General features: G+C 47.3%; 1 protein-coding gene across 2 annotated transcripts in view; it reads left to right on the plus strand.

Annotated features, from left to right (window-relative positions):
- Window positions 1–13,838, plus strand: part of farp1 (FERM, ARH/RhoGEF and pleckstrin domain protein 1) — a 247,461-nt gene that overhangs the window by 112,572 nt on the left and 121,051 nt on the right. For both annotated transcript variants that reach the window (XM_033023060.1, XM_033023061.1), the window contains exons 3-5: window positions 6,372–6,476; window positions 7,772–7,814; window positions 12,891–12,969. In XM_033023060.1, the coding sequence (XP_032878951.1) occupies window positions 6,372–6,476; window positions 7,772–7,814; window positions 12,891–12,969 (227 nt within the window). The remainder of the gene's footprint in view (window positions 1–6,371; window positions 6,477–7,771; window positions 7,815–12,890; window positions 12,970–13,838) is intronic.

A 13,838-nucleotide genomic window follows, 5' to 3' on the forward strand; every position in this document is an offset into this window, starting at 1 on the left:
GAGAGAATTAGATATAGGTCTTAGGGCTAACGGAGGCAAGTGATATGGGGAGAAAGCAGGAACGGGGTACTGATTTTGAATGATCAGCCATGAACATATTGAATGGCGGTGCTGGCTTGAAGGGCCGAATGACCTACTCCTGCACCTATTTTCTATGTTTCTATGATGTATTTCCAAGTCAGGGTGTATTGTCCAACTCATTAAGAAGTAACTCGAGTGGAAAGACATAAGCAAGAAGAGACTGGAGTACTGGCAGAGTTAAAGGCCAAGAGAGTGAGAATGACAGGGACCTTGGTTGACAATCTGTTCAGATGAATAGTGGATTTGTCGTGATAGTATGCATGTTGTAGGGGAACCGGCAGATGATGGCATTTCACCCACGGCATTTGGGAGGTGCTGTCAGAGTGGCTCGAGTGAGTGGCTGCAATGCATTTTGTAAATGGCGCACACTGCAGCCACTGGGAGAGAGAGTGGGTGTTTAGGGTGTGGGGACCAACTGGCTGTTTGTCCTGGACGTTGTCAGACCTCTCCAATGGCAGAGCTGCACTCATCCCCATCCAGGCAAGTAGCGGATAACACATCACGCTCTTGAGCTGCCCGTTGTATGTGTAGCAGTGTAGGAGATGCAAGTGATAGACACAAAAAGCTGGAGTAACTCAGGCGGACAGGCAGCATCTATGGAGAGAAGGACTGGGTGACGTTTCGGGTCAAGACCCTTCTTCTGACAAGCAAGTGATAGAATTGATGCTGATCTTACAGTTGGCTGAATGTTTTTATTGATTTTATACGTTAGAGTCATAGTCATAGAGTGATACAGTGTGGAAACAGGCCCTTCGGCCCAACTTCCCCATACCGGCCAACAATGTCCCAGCTACAGGAGTCCCACTTGCCTGAGCTTGGTCCATATCCCTTCAAACCTGTTCTAACCATGTACCTGTCTAACTGTTTCTTAATGATGGAATAGTCCCAACCGCGACTATCCCCTCTGGCAGCTTGTTCCATACACCCACCACCCTTTGTGTGAAAAAGTTACCCCTTGGATTCCTATTGAATCTTTTTCCCTTCACCTTGAACTTATGTCCTCTGGTCCTCGATTCCCCTACTCTGGCAAGAGACTCTGTGCGTCTATCCGATCTATTCCTCTCATGATTTTGTACATGAAGTTGTAAGATCTATAAAGCAGTTTGAGCTGTCCTCTGAGTGGAGATACATAGTCTCTGTCGAGTCATGCTCCTGTCTCATATCCCCCCCCGCAGCAGACTCCAGCTCCTGCTCCATGGCACAATGTTGACCAGATTTATGTAATATTAAACACAGTGACTACCAGAACACCTAGTGACAGAAAGGGGAACGCAGGTAAAGTTATAAAAAAATTATGGCCCTTTGCCATAGTAAGGGCACCATTTGGGCCATTCTGTTTGTTCGGGCTCTTGGAAAGGTCTCTCCCATTGAGGGGACAACTGTTTCACACAAAGCGTGGCGTGTATTTGTATGAGCTGCCAAAGAAGGTGGTAGAGGTGGGTCCATTTACAACATTCAAAAGACATTTAGGCATGCATATGGAAAGGAAAGTTATAGCGGGAAACGGGCTAACTACAGGTAAATGGGACTAGCCTTGGTTGGCATGGACAAGTTGGGCTGAAATGCCTTTTACAATGCTGTATGACACCATGACTATAAAGAGTTAATATTTCGGGAAATTGCATCATCCGTGCACAACTTAGCCAGCTGCTGTTTGATTTTGATTTGTTGATGATGGTGCCTGCACCTCTCCAGAATTGAATGATAAAGGCTGGCTTGAGGTGGGGGGAGGATCCATGAACGCATTTGGAAAAGGAGTGTGGGTGCGGGAGACTTTTCATGAGCAGGCAGGAGCGGACAGCTGAGACCGGGATCGCAGGAGGAGGGGAATTATTGTAACCGAATTACATTTGAGTTGTTTCCGGTCTTCATTTTTAAATCAAACCCTTGTATGGTTGTCACAAATGTTAACTAATAATGATTCACAGGCTGGCAGCTCTCAGCTTGAAAAGGAAAAGAAAACACAGATATTGTAAATACAAAAAATAATAATAAAATAGTGATTCGTCGGGTCAGGTGGCATCTGAGCTGAAAGAAACTAGAGTTGACGTTTCAGGTTGAGCCCTTTTTTCAGATTGGAAACAGTTTGAAAGTCAACCTTCCTGGTTCTGACATCTGAGAGTAGCCTCTTCTCAGCTGGAATAGAATGACCACAGTTCTCTCCAACCTGGTTTGGAGAGGATGGTGTGTGTAGGAAGGAACCGCAGATGTTGGTTTAAATAGAAGATTGACACAAAACGCTGGAGTAATTCAGCGGGTCAGGCAGCATCTCTGGAGAAAAGGAATAGGTGACGTTTCGGGTCGAGACACTTATCTCGGTAACGTGTTTTCACCTAGCCCCAGCCAACAATGGACCCTAGTGGGCTCCATGTTTCCTTGATCACCGGTACTTTTTCAAATCAAATCAAATCAAATCAAATCAACCTTTATTGTCATCTTGCAAAGCAACAGTTGCACAGTGCAAAATGAGAAGAAGTTTCCCAGGGAATACCGGAGCATCGCACATGAAACTTAAAACATTTCACACATAATAACAATAAAACAACAATATTTACATATACATTCATTTGTTCTATCTCTCTCTATCACCGTCTATATCTCTCATTTCCCTTTTCCCTGACTCGCAGTCTGAAGAAGGGGCTCAGCCCGAAATGTCACCTATTCCTTTTCTCCAGAGATGCTGTCTGACCCACTTAGGTACTCCAGCTGTTTGAGTCTGTGTCAGCTTGGTGCATAAGGCAGTGTCTGACCATCACATTGAGGGTATGTTTTTGATTTCTGTGAGATTGTGCCTGTTTACCACTGGGAAGCTGGTTCTTTGCAGCAACTTGTGTTGGGTACTGTGCCCTCAAAAAATTACAGGGCACATTCCACAGCCCTGAGGTCATGAAAACATTCACAGTCATGATTTGAGTCTTTGCTGCTCTCTCCCCTGAGGACCAGAGCAAGGATCAGTAAGGCCCCAGACAGGACTTTAGTATCCCAGCGCTCTCCCCTGTCAGTCTCGTCCAAATCCCTGCCGCCGTGTCCTAACTCACACCAGATCCAACTTGCATATCACCCAGCCGCCCAGCTGAGCTTACTGACTCCCACATTTTCTCCCAGTTGAAAAAAGGTCATACAGTATGTTCCTCTCTGACCTTGTTCCTTCTTCGGCCGGGCTTGTATGCTCTGGAGTTTAGAAGGATGAGAGGGAATCTTATTGAAACATAAAATTATTACGGGTTTGTTCATGCTAGAGGCAGGAAACATGTCCCCGATGTTGGGGGAGTCCAGAACCAGGGGCCACAGTTTAAGAATAAGGGGTGAGCCATTTATAACGGAGACGAGGAAACACTTATTCACACAGAGACTTGTGAGTCTGTGGAATTCTCTGCCTCAGAGGGCAGTGAAGGCCGGTTCTCTGGATACTTTCAAGAGAGAGCTAGATAGGACTCTTAAAGATAGTGGAGTCAGAGGATATGGGGAAAAGGCAGGAACGGGGTACAGATTGGGGATGATCAGCCATGATCACATTGAATGGCGGTGCTGGCTCGAAGGGCCGAATGGCCTATTCCTGCACCTATTGTCTATTGTCTCTGCCTCTATATCAATCCCTTCATTCCCTACCCTTCCTATCTCCAGCCTCTACGCCATCTTTATCTCCACCCTGACACACCTCTCTTCTTCTGTAACCACCCCAGTCTCTACAAACCTCCCTGTATCTGTAACCCCTTCCAGCTTGTACACCGCTTCTAATCTCCGTTATCCCCCCTTCGAACTCTGCACCCTTCCCTATCTCTGTAATCCTTCCATTCCCAACACCCTTCGCTATCACTGTAACTCCCTCAAGCCCGACACCCCTCCCTTTCCCTGTAACCGTCTCTGGCCTCTACAGCCATCGCTCTGTGATTCTCACTGGCCCCCATATGTCTTTCTATCTTTGTTCCTCACTACAGTTGATGTAGCTGAGCAAGTGTAGCTTTAACACTAAACCCTCTCAGAAATATTCCAGATTAAGATTGGACTCTGTGTCGTGTGATGTGATGTCAGAACTGAAAACTTGGTCAATTAAATTGGTTTTAAAGAAGGCAAGAGGGGCCGAGGGACCTTGGGAGAGTATCTCAAAGCTCGGAGCCTTGGCAGCTGAGGGTATGGCCATTAATTGGATGTGAGTTAATTTGTGGATTAGGAAGAGACTAGGATTGGTCTAGTGGGCCTAGGACCAGAGAGTACTTTAGATTAGAGTATTGATGTCATGTTGTAGTTACACACAACGATGGTGAGGGTGCATTTGAAGTATTGTGTTCAGTTCTGGGCACCATGTAATAGGAAAGATGTTGCTAAGTAGGAAAGGGTACAGAGAAGGTTAACACGGATGTTGCCAGGACTCAAGGTTCTTGGCTATAGGGGGAGGGTGAGCAGACTAGGACTCTATTCCCTGGAGCGCAGGAGGCCAAGTGGTGATCTTATAGAGGTGTATACAATCATGAGAGGAATAGATCAGGTGGACACACAGACTCCCTTGCCCAGAGCAGAGGATTCATAAGCCAGAGGGCATTGGTTTAATGTGAACGATTTTATAGGAATCTGAGAGGTAACTTTTTCACACAAATGGTCATGGATGTATTGAACGAGCTGTTGGATGAGGTAGTTGAGGCAGGGACTATTGCAATGTTTAAGAAGCAATTAGACAGATTCATGGAAAGGACAGGTTTAGAGGGATTAGGGCCAAGCACAGGCGAATGTGACTAAAGTGTAGATGGGGCATGTTGGTCGGTGTGGGCAAGTTGGGCCGAAGGGCCTGTTTCCACGCTGTATGACTCTATTAACCCGATCTGTGCAGCTTAGCTTTGGCTGTTGACATGTAGTGGACCTCGCAATTTTCTTGCAGGGTAGAGAGTCTGAAGGTGGTCTTGTATCCTGATATTGGGATGTGACAAAGACCAATTTCAGTGGGTTGAATTCATGCCAACCCTTCACACAAAGCTTGACCCCCACTCAGTAAATAATCAGTGTATAATCCTTTCTTCCAAATATTTACCGACAAACAGTTCTGGACATCAGACAGTTTTAAAATATTAGGTTAATGCCTCTGTGTTGTCGAGTGTGTAAATAACCTTGCAGACAATTTAACTCCTCTTCAGCTCCCGCGCTAATGAAGTTATCTTGTCATTGGCATCCACTCTGTTTAATTAGATACGGTTCTGTTCCCATGGGGTTGCTTTCCCAGCACCGTATCGCACTTATAATTGGATTCCCGTGAATCTGACGCTGCAGAATCCACGAGAGAGGAAATGAACTCTCTGCTGTATCAACTGTGACTCGGGTGGGCCGGGCTGTCACAAGTTTAAAAACCTATGCGCTCGAGTTCCACAATCTCGGCGACTGTTTCCGCCCGGTGCAGAGAGAGTTCAGAGGCTCAAGGAGCAGAATAAGGCCATTCGGCACATTATGGCTGAGCTTTCTTTCCATCTCAACCCCATTCTTCTGCCTTCGTCCCATCACCCTACACACCCTTACAAATCAAAAATCTGTCAATCTCCGCCTTAAAAATTGGCCTCCGTAGCTCCATGGCCAACACCCTCTGACTAAATAAATCCCATCTCATTTCCTTCCTACAGGTACGTCCTTTTATTCTGAGGCTATCCTGGCACTCCCTCTTCTCCCCGCTCCCATCGGGCAAAAGGTATAGAAGTGTGAAATCACACAGCTTCAGATTCAGGGACAGTTTCTTCCCAGCTGTTATCAGGCAACTGAACCACCCTACCACAACTAGAGAGCAGTCCTGAACTACTATCTACCTCTTTGGTAACCCTTGGATTGTCTTTGATCGGACTTTATTGGCTGTACCTTGCACTAAACGTTATTCCCTTATCATGTATCTGTACTCTGTGAATGGATCAATTGTAATCATGCATTGCCTTTCCACTGACTGGTTAGCACACAACAAAAGCTTTTCACTGTACCTCGGTACATGTGACAATAAACTGAACTGAGGCTGTGGCCTCTCGTCCTGGACTCTCCCACTAGTGGAAACATCCTCTCCACATTCACTTCATCCAGCGAGTATCAGAGGCTCCGTCGTTTGAAGTAGACCGTTTAAGGCGGTGCTCCGTCCGGTTCTCCTAGGTGGATGTAAAATGTGATAACATCCAGAGAATTGATTCCAGTGACGTTGGGAAAGGAATAAGTATCATCCCTGCTGCGCAAATTTCAGTGGACTTGTTAAAACTCACTGATGAATAAATCATGAAACGCAGAATAATAACACACAGGCTACTTGACAATTTATTTCTTATTCATTACAGCTAAAAGCCTCTGGGAAGCATTTGCTGGATTTGATTTGTCACAACCTTAACCTTATTGAAAGTGACTACTTTGCCCTGGAGTTTATGGACCATCACAAGGTTATGGTACGTGAACGTTTTTCCATAGAATGCTCCACCTTTCATGTCTCCATTGAACAATGCTAAATAGATCTTGTTTAAGACTAACATTTACAACTGAATACAACGTCCAGGGGGAAATCCCATTCCATTTTACCAATTAAGTTCAACATGTAAATTGTTGTCTTTAATAGCTTAATTTAGTGGCATCATCTTCTATCTTCATCCACTTATCCAGAATTTGGTGTGAATTAACATCACTCATCTCCACCCATCCTCCTCCCCTCCAGCCTTGGTTAGTGTCTCCACTCATTTCCAATTACCCCTCCTCAACTGAATCTACTCAATCCACTTGCAGTTCCTACTCCACCCCTTCCCCTCACATCTACCAGCCTTCTCCACTCTACTCCAATCTGAATGAAGGGTCCTGTTTGTCTGTCCATTTCCCTTCATAGATGTAGAAACAAGGAACTGCAGATGCTGGATAATACGCAAAAGGACACAAAGTGCTGGGGTGACGCAGCGGGTCGGGCAGCATCTCTGGAGAACATCGATTGGCACCATTTCGGGTCTGAAGAAGGTTCTCAACCTGAAACGTCGTCTATCCGTGTTCTCCAGAGATGCTGTCTGACCTGCTGAGTTACTGCAGCACTTTGTCTCCTTCCACTGATGCTGACTGACCCACTCAGTTCCTCTTTGTAGAAAACAAGGAACGTCAGATACAGATTAATACCAAAGATAGACACAAAGTGCTGGAGTAACTCAGCAGGACAGACAGCATCTCTGGAGAAAAAGGATGGGTGACGTTTCGGGTCAGGACCCTCCCTTATTTCCTCTTGGTTTGTTCAAGATTTCCAGCATCTGCATTCTCATCTGTGTCCTTGACATCACTCGTCGTTGACCTTGAAGCAGTGGTGCATCGAGCAGAGATGTGCCAGTTTCCGATGCTGAGGCATCAGTGGGATTCCTGGCAACCAGCGGCAGTGAGATAACAAGCCGACTGAGCAGCCAAATGCAGTAGGAATTCTCACGGCATAGACACCGAGTTCCACATTATCCCGAATGGGAAATGTGTTGCTGTTCCTCCATCACTGTTACGTTAGTCTCCGGGAACCCATCCTAACCTCAGTCCCTTCTCCACAGAGCCTGGTGTACATAAAGGCACTGGCTGTTAAAGGTGACCAGTTAACGCTGAGTTTACATATGACTCCTATGCCCCATGGAAAGATTGAGGGGAGGGGAGGGGAGGGGGGAAGGAAATCTGTTGGTTGTATTGCCCTATACATACTTATTATAATAATTGCAAGCTCTTGTGCTTCCAGGTGTGGCTGGACCTGCTGAAACCAATTGTGAAACAAGTCAGAAGTGAGTATTGTTTTACCTACGTGCCCCTTTTGTGAAACAGGACTTGTCTTTCAATTGCGAGCCATCTACACTCGGTCATGGGGCTGAGGTGGAAATAAAGTTTCCCTTCTACCAAAAGATGACCTTTCTTATAACCATATAACCATATAACAATTACAGCATGGAAACAGGCCATCTCGGCCCTTCAAGTCCGTGCCGAACACTTATTTTCCCTCAGTCCCATCTACCTGCACTCAGACCATAACCCTCCATTCCTTTCCCGTCCATATACCTATCCAATTTATTTTTAAATGATAAAATCGAACCTGCCTCCACCACTTCCACTGGAAGCTCATTCCACACAGCTACCACTCTCTGAGTAAAGAAGTTCTTGGGGGGCTAAAGGACATTACACGCAGGGTGTTTTCAGGGTGTTAATCCACTTTTTCCTCTTTGTCTGAAATGTCTAGCTTATGAATATTTTTCAAGCCTGGCATTAAAAATCACTTCATCAAAATGTGGTTTCCTGTGTGACATTTGATTCTCTTCATGTGTAGAGTCAAGATTTGTGAATGTGTGCAAGGATCTGCCCAAAATCCTGGATAAGCCATCTCTGGTGATTTTGAGTCAAAAGAGTCTTGCAGCATGGAAACAGATCCTTCACCCATCTAAGCTAGTCCCATTTGGTCCATATCCCTCTAAACCTTTCCTATCCATGTAGCTTATCCAAGTGTCTTTTAAATGTTGTTATTGTACTACTTCCTCTGGCAGACCTTTCCATATACCCGCCAATTTCTGCATGAAAAAGCTGTTCCTCAGGTTCCTATTAAATCTTTCCCCTCTCATCTTAATCCAATGTCCTCTCGTTCTTGCTTCCCCAACCCTGGATAAAATACCTTATGTTCACCCTATCAACTCACCCCATGGTTTTACACACGTCTGTAAGATCAGCTCTTCGCCTTCTGGACTCCCAAGGAATAGTCCTAGCTTGAACTGACACAGAATGGCACAGACCAGACAGAGGCCCTTCAGCCCATTTGCCTGTGCTGGCTCTTTGAAAGAACCCTCCAGTTGGTCCCACTTCCCTTTCACGGCAGCTCAGGAATTTCTTTGCTCATTGAATTTTAAAGTCATTACACATGGAATGGACCCTTATGAGCTTATGAGGACCATCAATCACCTACGACACTAATCTCAATTTTTATTTTTCTCACATTCTCATCAACTCCGACTAGATTCAACCACTCACATTCACATTAGCTTTCCGCGGCCAAATAACCTCCCAGCTCTCATGTCCTTGGGATGTGCTGGGAGGCCAGAACACCCAGGGGAAAGCCACTCAGTCACAGGGTTGGACGTGCAAGCTCCACGCAGACAGCACCAGAGTTTAGCATTGAGCCTGGTTCTCTTTAGCTGTGAGGCAGCAGCATTACCTGCTGTGCCACCGTGCTTTTCCATTTCTTTCCCATTCCCATATCCTGTTCCAATAAGTGCCCATTAAATCTACGTTCGGAATGACCAAAGGCACTTTAGTCTTTAAAACATTTGTGAAGTGTAGTCATTGTTTTAACACGAGATTCTGCAATGCAGTAATGATGTGTGAGCTACCACTGTTAATCATTTCAGCATAGACAACATTATGTTAATAATCATCCTTTCCATAAATTCCCATTGAGGACGCCTTCAGCGGGACTTGAGTCACACAGGCAGTGGCATGCCAGTTGGAAGCTTCCCAATCTGCCTTTGCCTGGGAATATCATACCACAGGCCCCAAGTCACACCGTGCCATGTATCAAACACTTTGTTGGCGAGCAGAGTTTTAAACTCGACAACATGTGGCATCTCCCAGCAAGGAGCTGAGGTGGTGTACCATGTATGGGAGTGTGCAGTATTGCAAATGTGCCTTAGTTTGGATGCACTGTCAGCTGGGCTGTTCTCACCTGAGTCACTGGCTTTTGGATTCAGTTGATGTTTTGTTGTATAATTGAGGGAATGCTGCACTAATGCAAGTGCCCTTGTCCAAGTGAAACATTAAACTAAGGTGCCAGGTGATTGTAAAAGATCCAATGGTTACTATTTCAATGAAGAACAGGGAAGTTTGTTGTAGTGTCTTAATCAATATATATTCCTCAGCCAACATCACATAAAGAAGAAACACACACACGCGTTTACACACCACACACACACACACACACACACACACACACACACACACACACACACACACACACACACACACACACACACACACACACACACACACACACTGTATATACTCACACACGGAAGTGGCGGCGCTGGGAACGGCTGCGGCTCGCCTGCAGTCCGTTTGTCTTTTACTTTTTTGTGTTGTTTTTTTTCGTTTTGTCTAGTTACGTTTTTGGTTTTTAGGTTGCGTTTATGTGGGGGTGGGGGGTGAAATGGGGCTTGCTGTCTCTCCCTTCGAGGGAATACGATCTTTTTGTCGTACCCCCCTTCTCTGCCTCCGCCTACGCTGAGGCCTAATGGCGGAGCTGGCGACCTCGGGACTCTGGAGGCAGCTGACAGGACTCGCCCTGAGCTCGCCCGTGAGGGTGGCCCAGCCCGGGGCTGGAACTGCGCTCTCGTGAGAGCGGCCTGGCGAGGGGCTGAGAGACTCTCCCGTGAGGGGCTGTGGCCCGTCGGAGTGGCCCAGCCCGAGGGAGAACGGCGCTCCCGTCGGAGTGGCCCAGCCCAAGGGAGAACGGCGCTCCCGTCGGAGTGGCCCAGCCCAAGGGAGAACGGCGCTCCCGTCGGAGTGGCCCAGCCCAAGGGAGAACGGTACTCACGTGAGGGCGATCCGGCTCGGGGCTGGAACGGTGCTCCGGTGGCTGGGACGGCGTTCTGGCGGCGGTGACCTGAGTCCGGGGTTCAGCCTTGGGCCAGCGGCTGCGTGTGCTGGACTGGAGGGCGGCAGCTTCGACCAATCCCGGGCCGCGGTGTTTGAACCGGCCCGTTTGCGGGGTTCGGTGAGCCGCGGGACTGTTGTGCCATCGCCCGGTGGGGAATCGCCTCAGCGCAGAGGGAGAAGAGGAGGGAAGAGACAGTAACCCTAAGATTTTTGCCTCCACCACAGTGAGGAGGTGCTTGGAGGATACACTGTGGTGGATGTTAATTTGTGTTTATTGTTGTTTATTATTGTATGATTGTATGTATGACTGCAGGCACGAAATTTCGTTCAGACCGTAAGGTCTGAATGACAATAAAGGTATTCAATTCAATTCAATTCAATATGCACACATATAGATACCACACATACATGTGCACACCACACACATACACACACACACACACACATGCACACTTATGTGCACACATATGGACACCATACATACATATACAAACCACACACATATACGTACACAGTCATGCGCACACACACACACCTACATACACACACAGACACACTCATAGAGACATCACATACACTTGTACACACCACGCACATATACCTACACAGTCATTCAACACATACACACACATACGTACTACACATGCGCACATACACACGTACATACACTGCCATCAGTGGGAGCTAAGAAAGGAGAGCTGTTGGCGGAACAACAGGACAGGCAGTATCTAAGGAGGGAAATGGACAGTCGACATTTTACGGTTGTGACCATTCATCCAGATTGAATGACCAGAGGGCAAATAACCAGTAGAAAGAGCTGGAGGTGGAACAGGAGCTAGTAAAAACAGGTGGATATAACTGAGTAGGGGGTTACTTTACAATGAATTTTAGAGATACAGTGCGGAAACAGGCCCTTCGGCCCACTGAGTCCGCTCCGACTAGTGACCATCCCCGTACACGATCACTATCCTACACACTAGGGACAATATACAATTTTTACCAGACCCATTTAACCCACAAACGTGTACATCTTTGGAGTGTGGGAGGAAGCCGGAGCACCCGGAGAAAACCCACACCGTCACGGAGAACACTTAGAAGCTCCGTACAGTCAGCGCCCATTGTCAGGATTGGACCCGGGTCTCTGGCGCTGTATAAGGCAGCAACTCCACCGTCACGCTGCGTCGCCGTCCTGGCAAATGTGTGTTGATTGCCAGATACGCATCAGGGTGGAGATAGCGACAGAGGTTGGGAGGTGATAAGTGGAGAACAAAAGGCTGAGGGTTCAGGCATCTGATAGGAAAGGGAGATGAATAGGGGAATTGAATAAGGGGTTGATGGCAGATGGGAGCAGCCGAGGGAGAGATGAGCAGTGGAGGTGGAGGAGGGTATCCCGTGGGAGGAGAGCGTGAGTGAAGTTCAGAACAAGGGGTCACAGTTTAAGGATAAGGGGGAAATCTTTTAGGACCAAGATGAGAAAAACATTTTTCACACAGAGAGTGGTGAATCTCTGGAATTCTCTGCCACAGAAGGTAGTTGAGGCCAGTTTATTGGCTATATTTAAGAGGGAGTTAGATGTGGCCCTTGTGGCTAAAGGGGTCAGGGGGTATGGAGAGAAGGCAGGTACAGGATACTGAGTTGGATGATCAGCCATGATCATATTGAATGGCGGTGCAGGCTCGAAGGACCGAATGGCCTACACCTGCACCTATTTTCTATGTTTCTATGATGGGAGGATGGGGCGATAGGGGATTGGGGGAACGAGAGTTAGAGGGAGCTCACTGTGAACAAGTCTGAAGAAAGGACTTGACCGAAAACATCGTCTGTCCATTTCCCTCCAAAGAAGCTGCCTGACCCGCTAAGTTGCACAAGATTCCAGCATCTGCAGTCCAAGTTTCCAAGTTAGCCACTCTGTTCCCTACATTCCCACAATGGCCACACAAACTGCTTGTTTGACTAAAGCCTGGTTTGCGATGTTTGGAAGTTAGAAACGAAAAAGCTGGAGTGAAAAGGATTCAGCGGGCCAGTCAGCATCTCTCATGCATCTCTCAGCATTTTAAGAGATGCTGCCTGACCCGCTGAGTTACTCCGGCTTTTTGTGTCTATCTTCGGTTTCAACCAGCAACTAACTGCACATTGGGTTGTTTGGAAACAGATGAGAAAGTCACTACGGCAATGTTATTCTTCCTTTCCTTTTTTAAATGTTTGAATATTTAACATCTCCTCCTCAGGGCCCAGGCACATAGTGATGCGATTCGTGGTGAAGTTCTTTCCTCCTGATCACTCTCAGCTCCAAGAAGAACTGACCAGGTTGGTGCCAACTCTTCTGCCGTCAATCCTTGAGCCCCCGTTCCTCCGCTCCGTGAAGAATGAAGCCTGTGCCGTGATGGTGTAATTGTACTTGAGGCACCTCCTTCTGGCAGTGTTGCTCACAGCCTCTCCATTGGGCAAGAACCCCGGGCGATCGTGAAATCAAGGCTGAAATACAGAGCAGCCATGATCGGGTTATGTAGCAGGATAGGCTAGAGGGGCTGAATGGCCTGTCGGCACTGTGAGTTGCCCCTAGTGTATGGGTGAGGAGTAGAATCTGAGGGGGGAGTGGAATATGAGGGGAACAAAGTGAGATTACTGTGCATGACTGCTTGACTGTCAACATGGCCTGATGGGCCGAAGGGCCTGTTGGAAAGACTATGACATGAAGCAGAAGCTGCGTCTCCTCTGATAGGTAGATATGTACCTCTAGCCATTACACCGCTGAGCCCCAGACCGCTGATCAGTATAGCAAAAGCATATGATCTGGTCACTATCATATTGCTAGCTGTGGGAGCTGGTGTGCAAAAATTCATTGCTATAAATCCCATGTAGCGGAGGCAACTGCACTGACACGGTGGACTTGAGGTGGCGCAGCGGAGGAATTTCTGCCTTACAACGCCAGAGACCCCGGTTCGATCCTGACTACAGGTGCTTGTCAGTATGGAGTTTGTACATTCTCCCTGTGACCTGCGTGGGTTTTCTCCGGGATCTCCGGTTTCCTCCTACACTCCAGAGACTTATAGGTTTGTAGGCCAATTGGCCTGGTTTAATTGTAAATTGTCCCGCGTGTGTGTAGGGTAGTGTTAGTGTACAAGGATCACTGGTCAGCGTGGATTTGGTAGGCCGAAGGGCCTGTTTCTGCGCTG

The sequence above is a fragment of the Amblyraja radiata genome, chromosome 6 (assembly GCF_010909765.2).
Source record: "Amblyraja radiata isolate CabotCenter1 chromosome 6, sAmbRad1.1.pri, whole genome shotgun sequence".
In the NCBI taxonomy this organism is placed as follows: Eukaryota; Metazoa; Chordata; class Chondrichthyes; order Rajiformes; family Rajidae; genus Amblyraja; species Amblyraja radiata.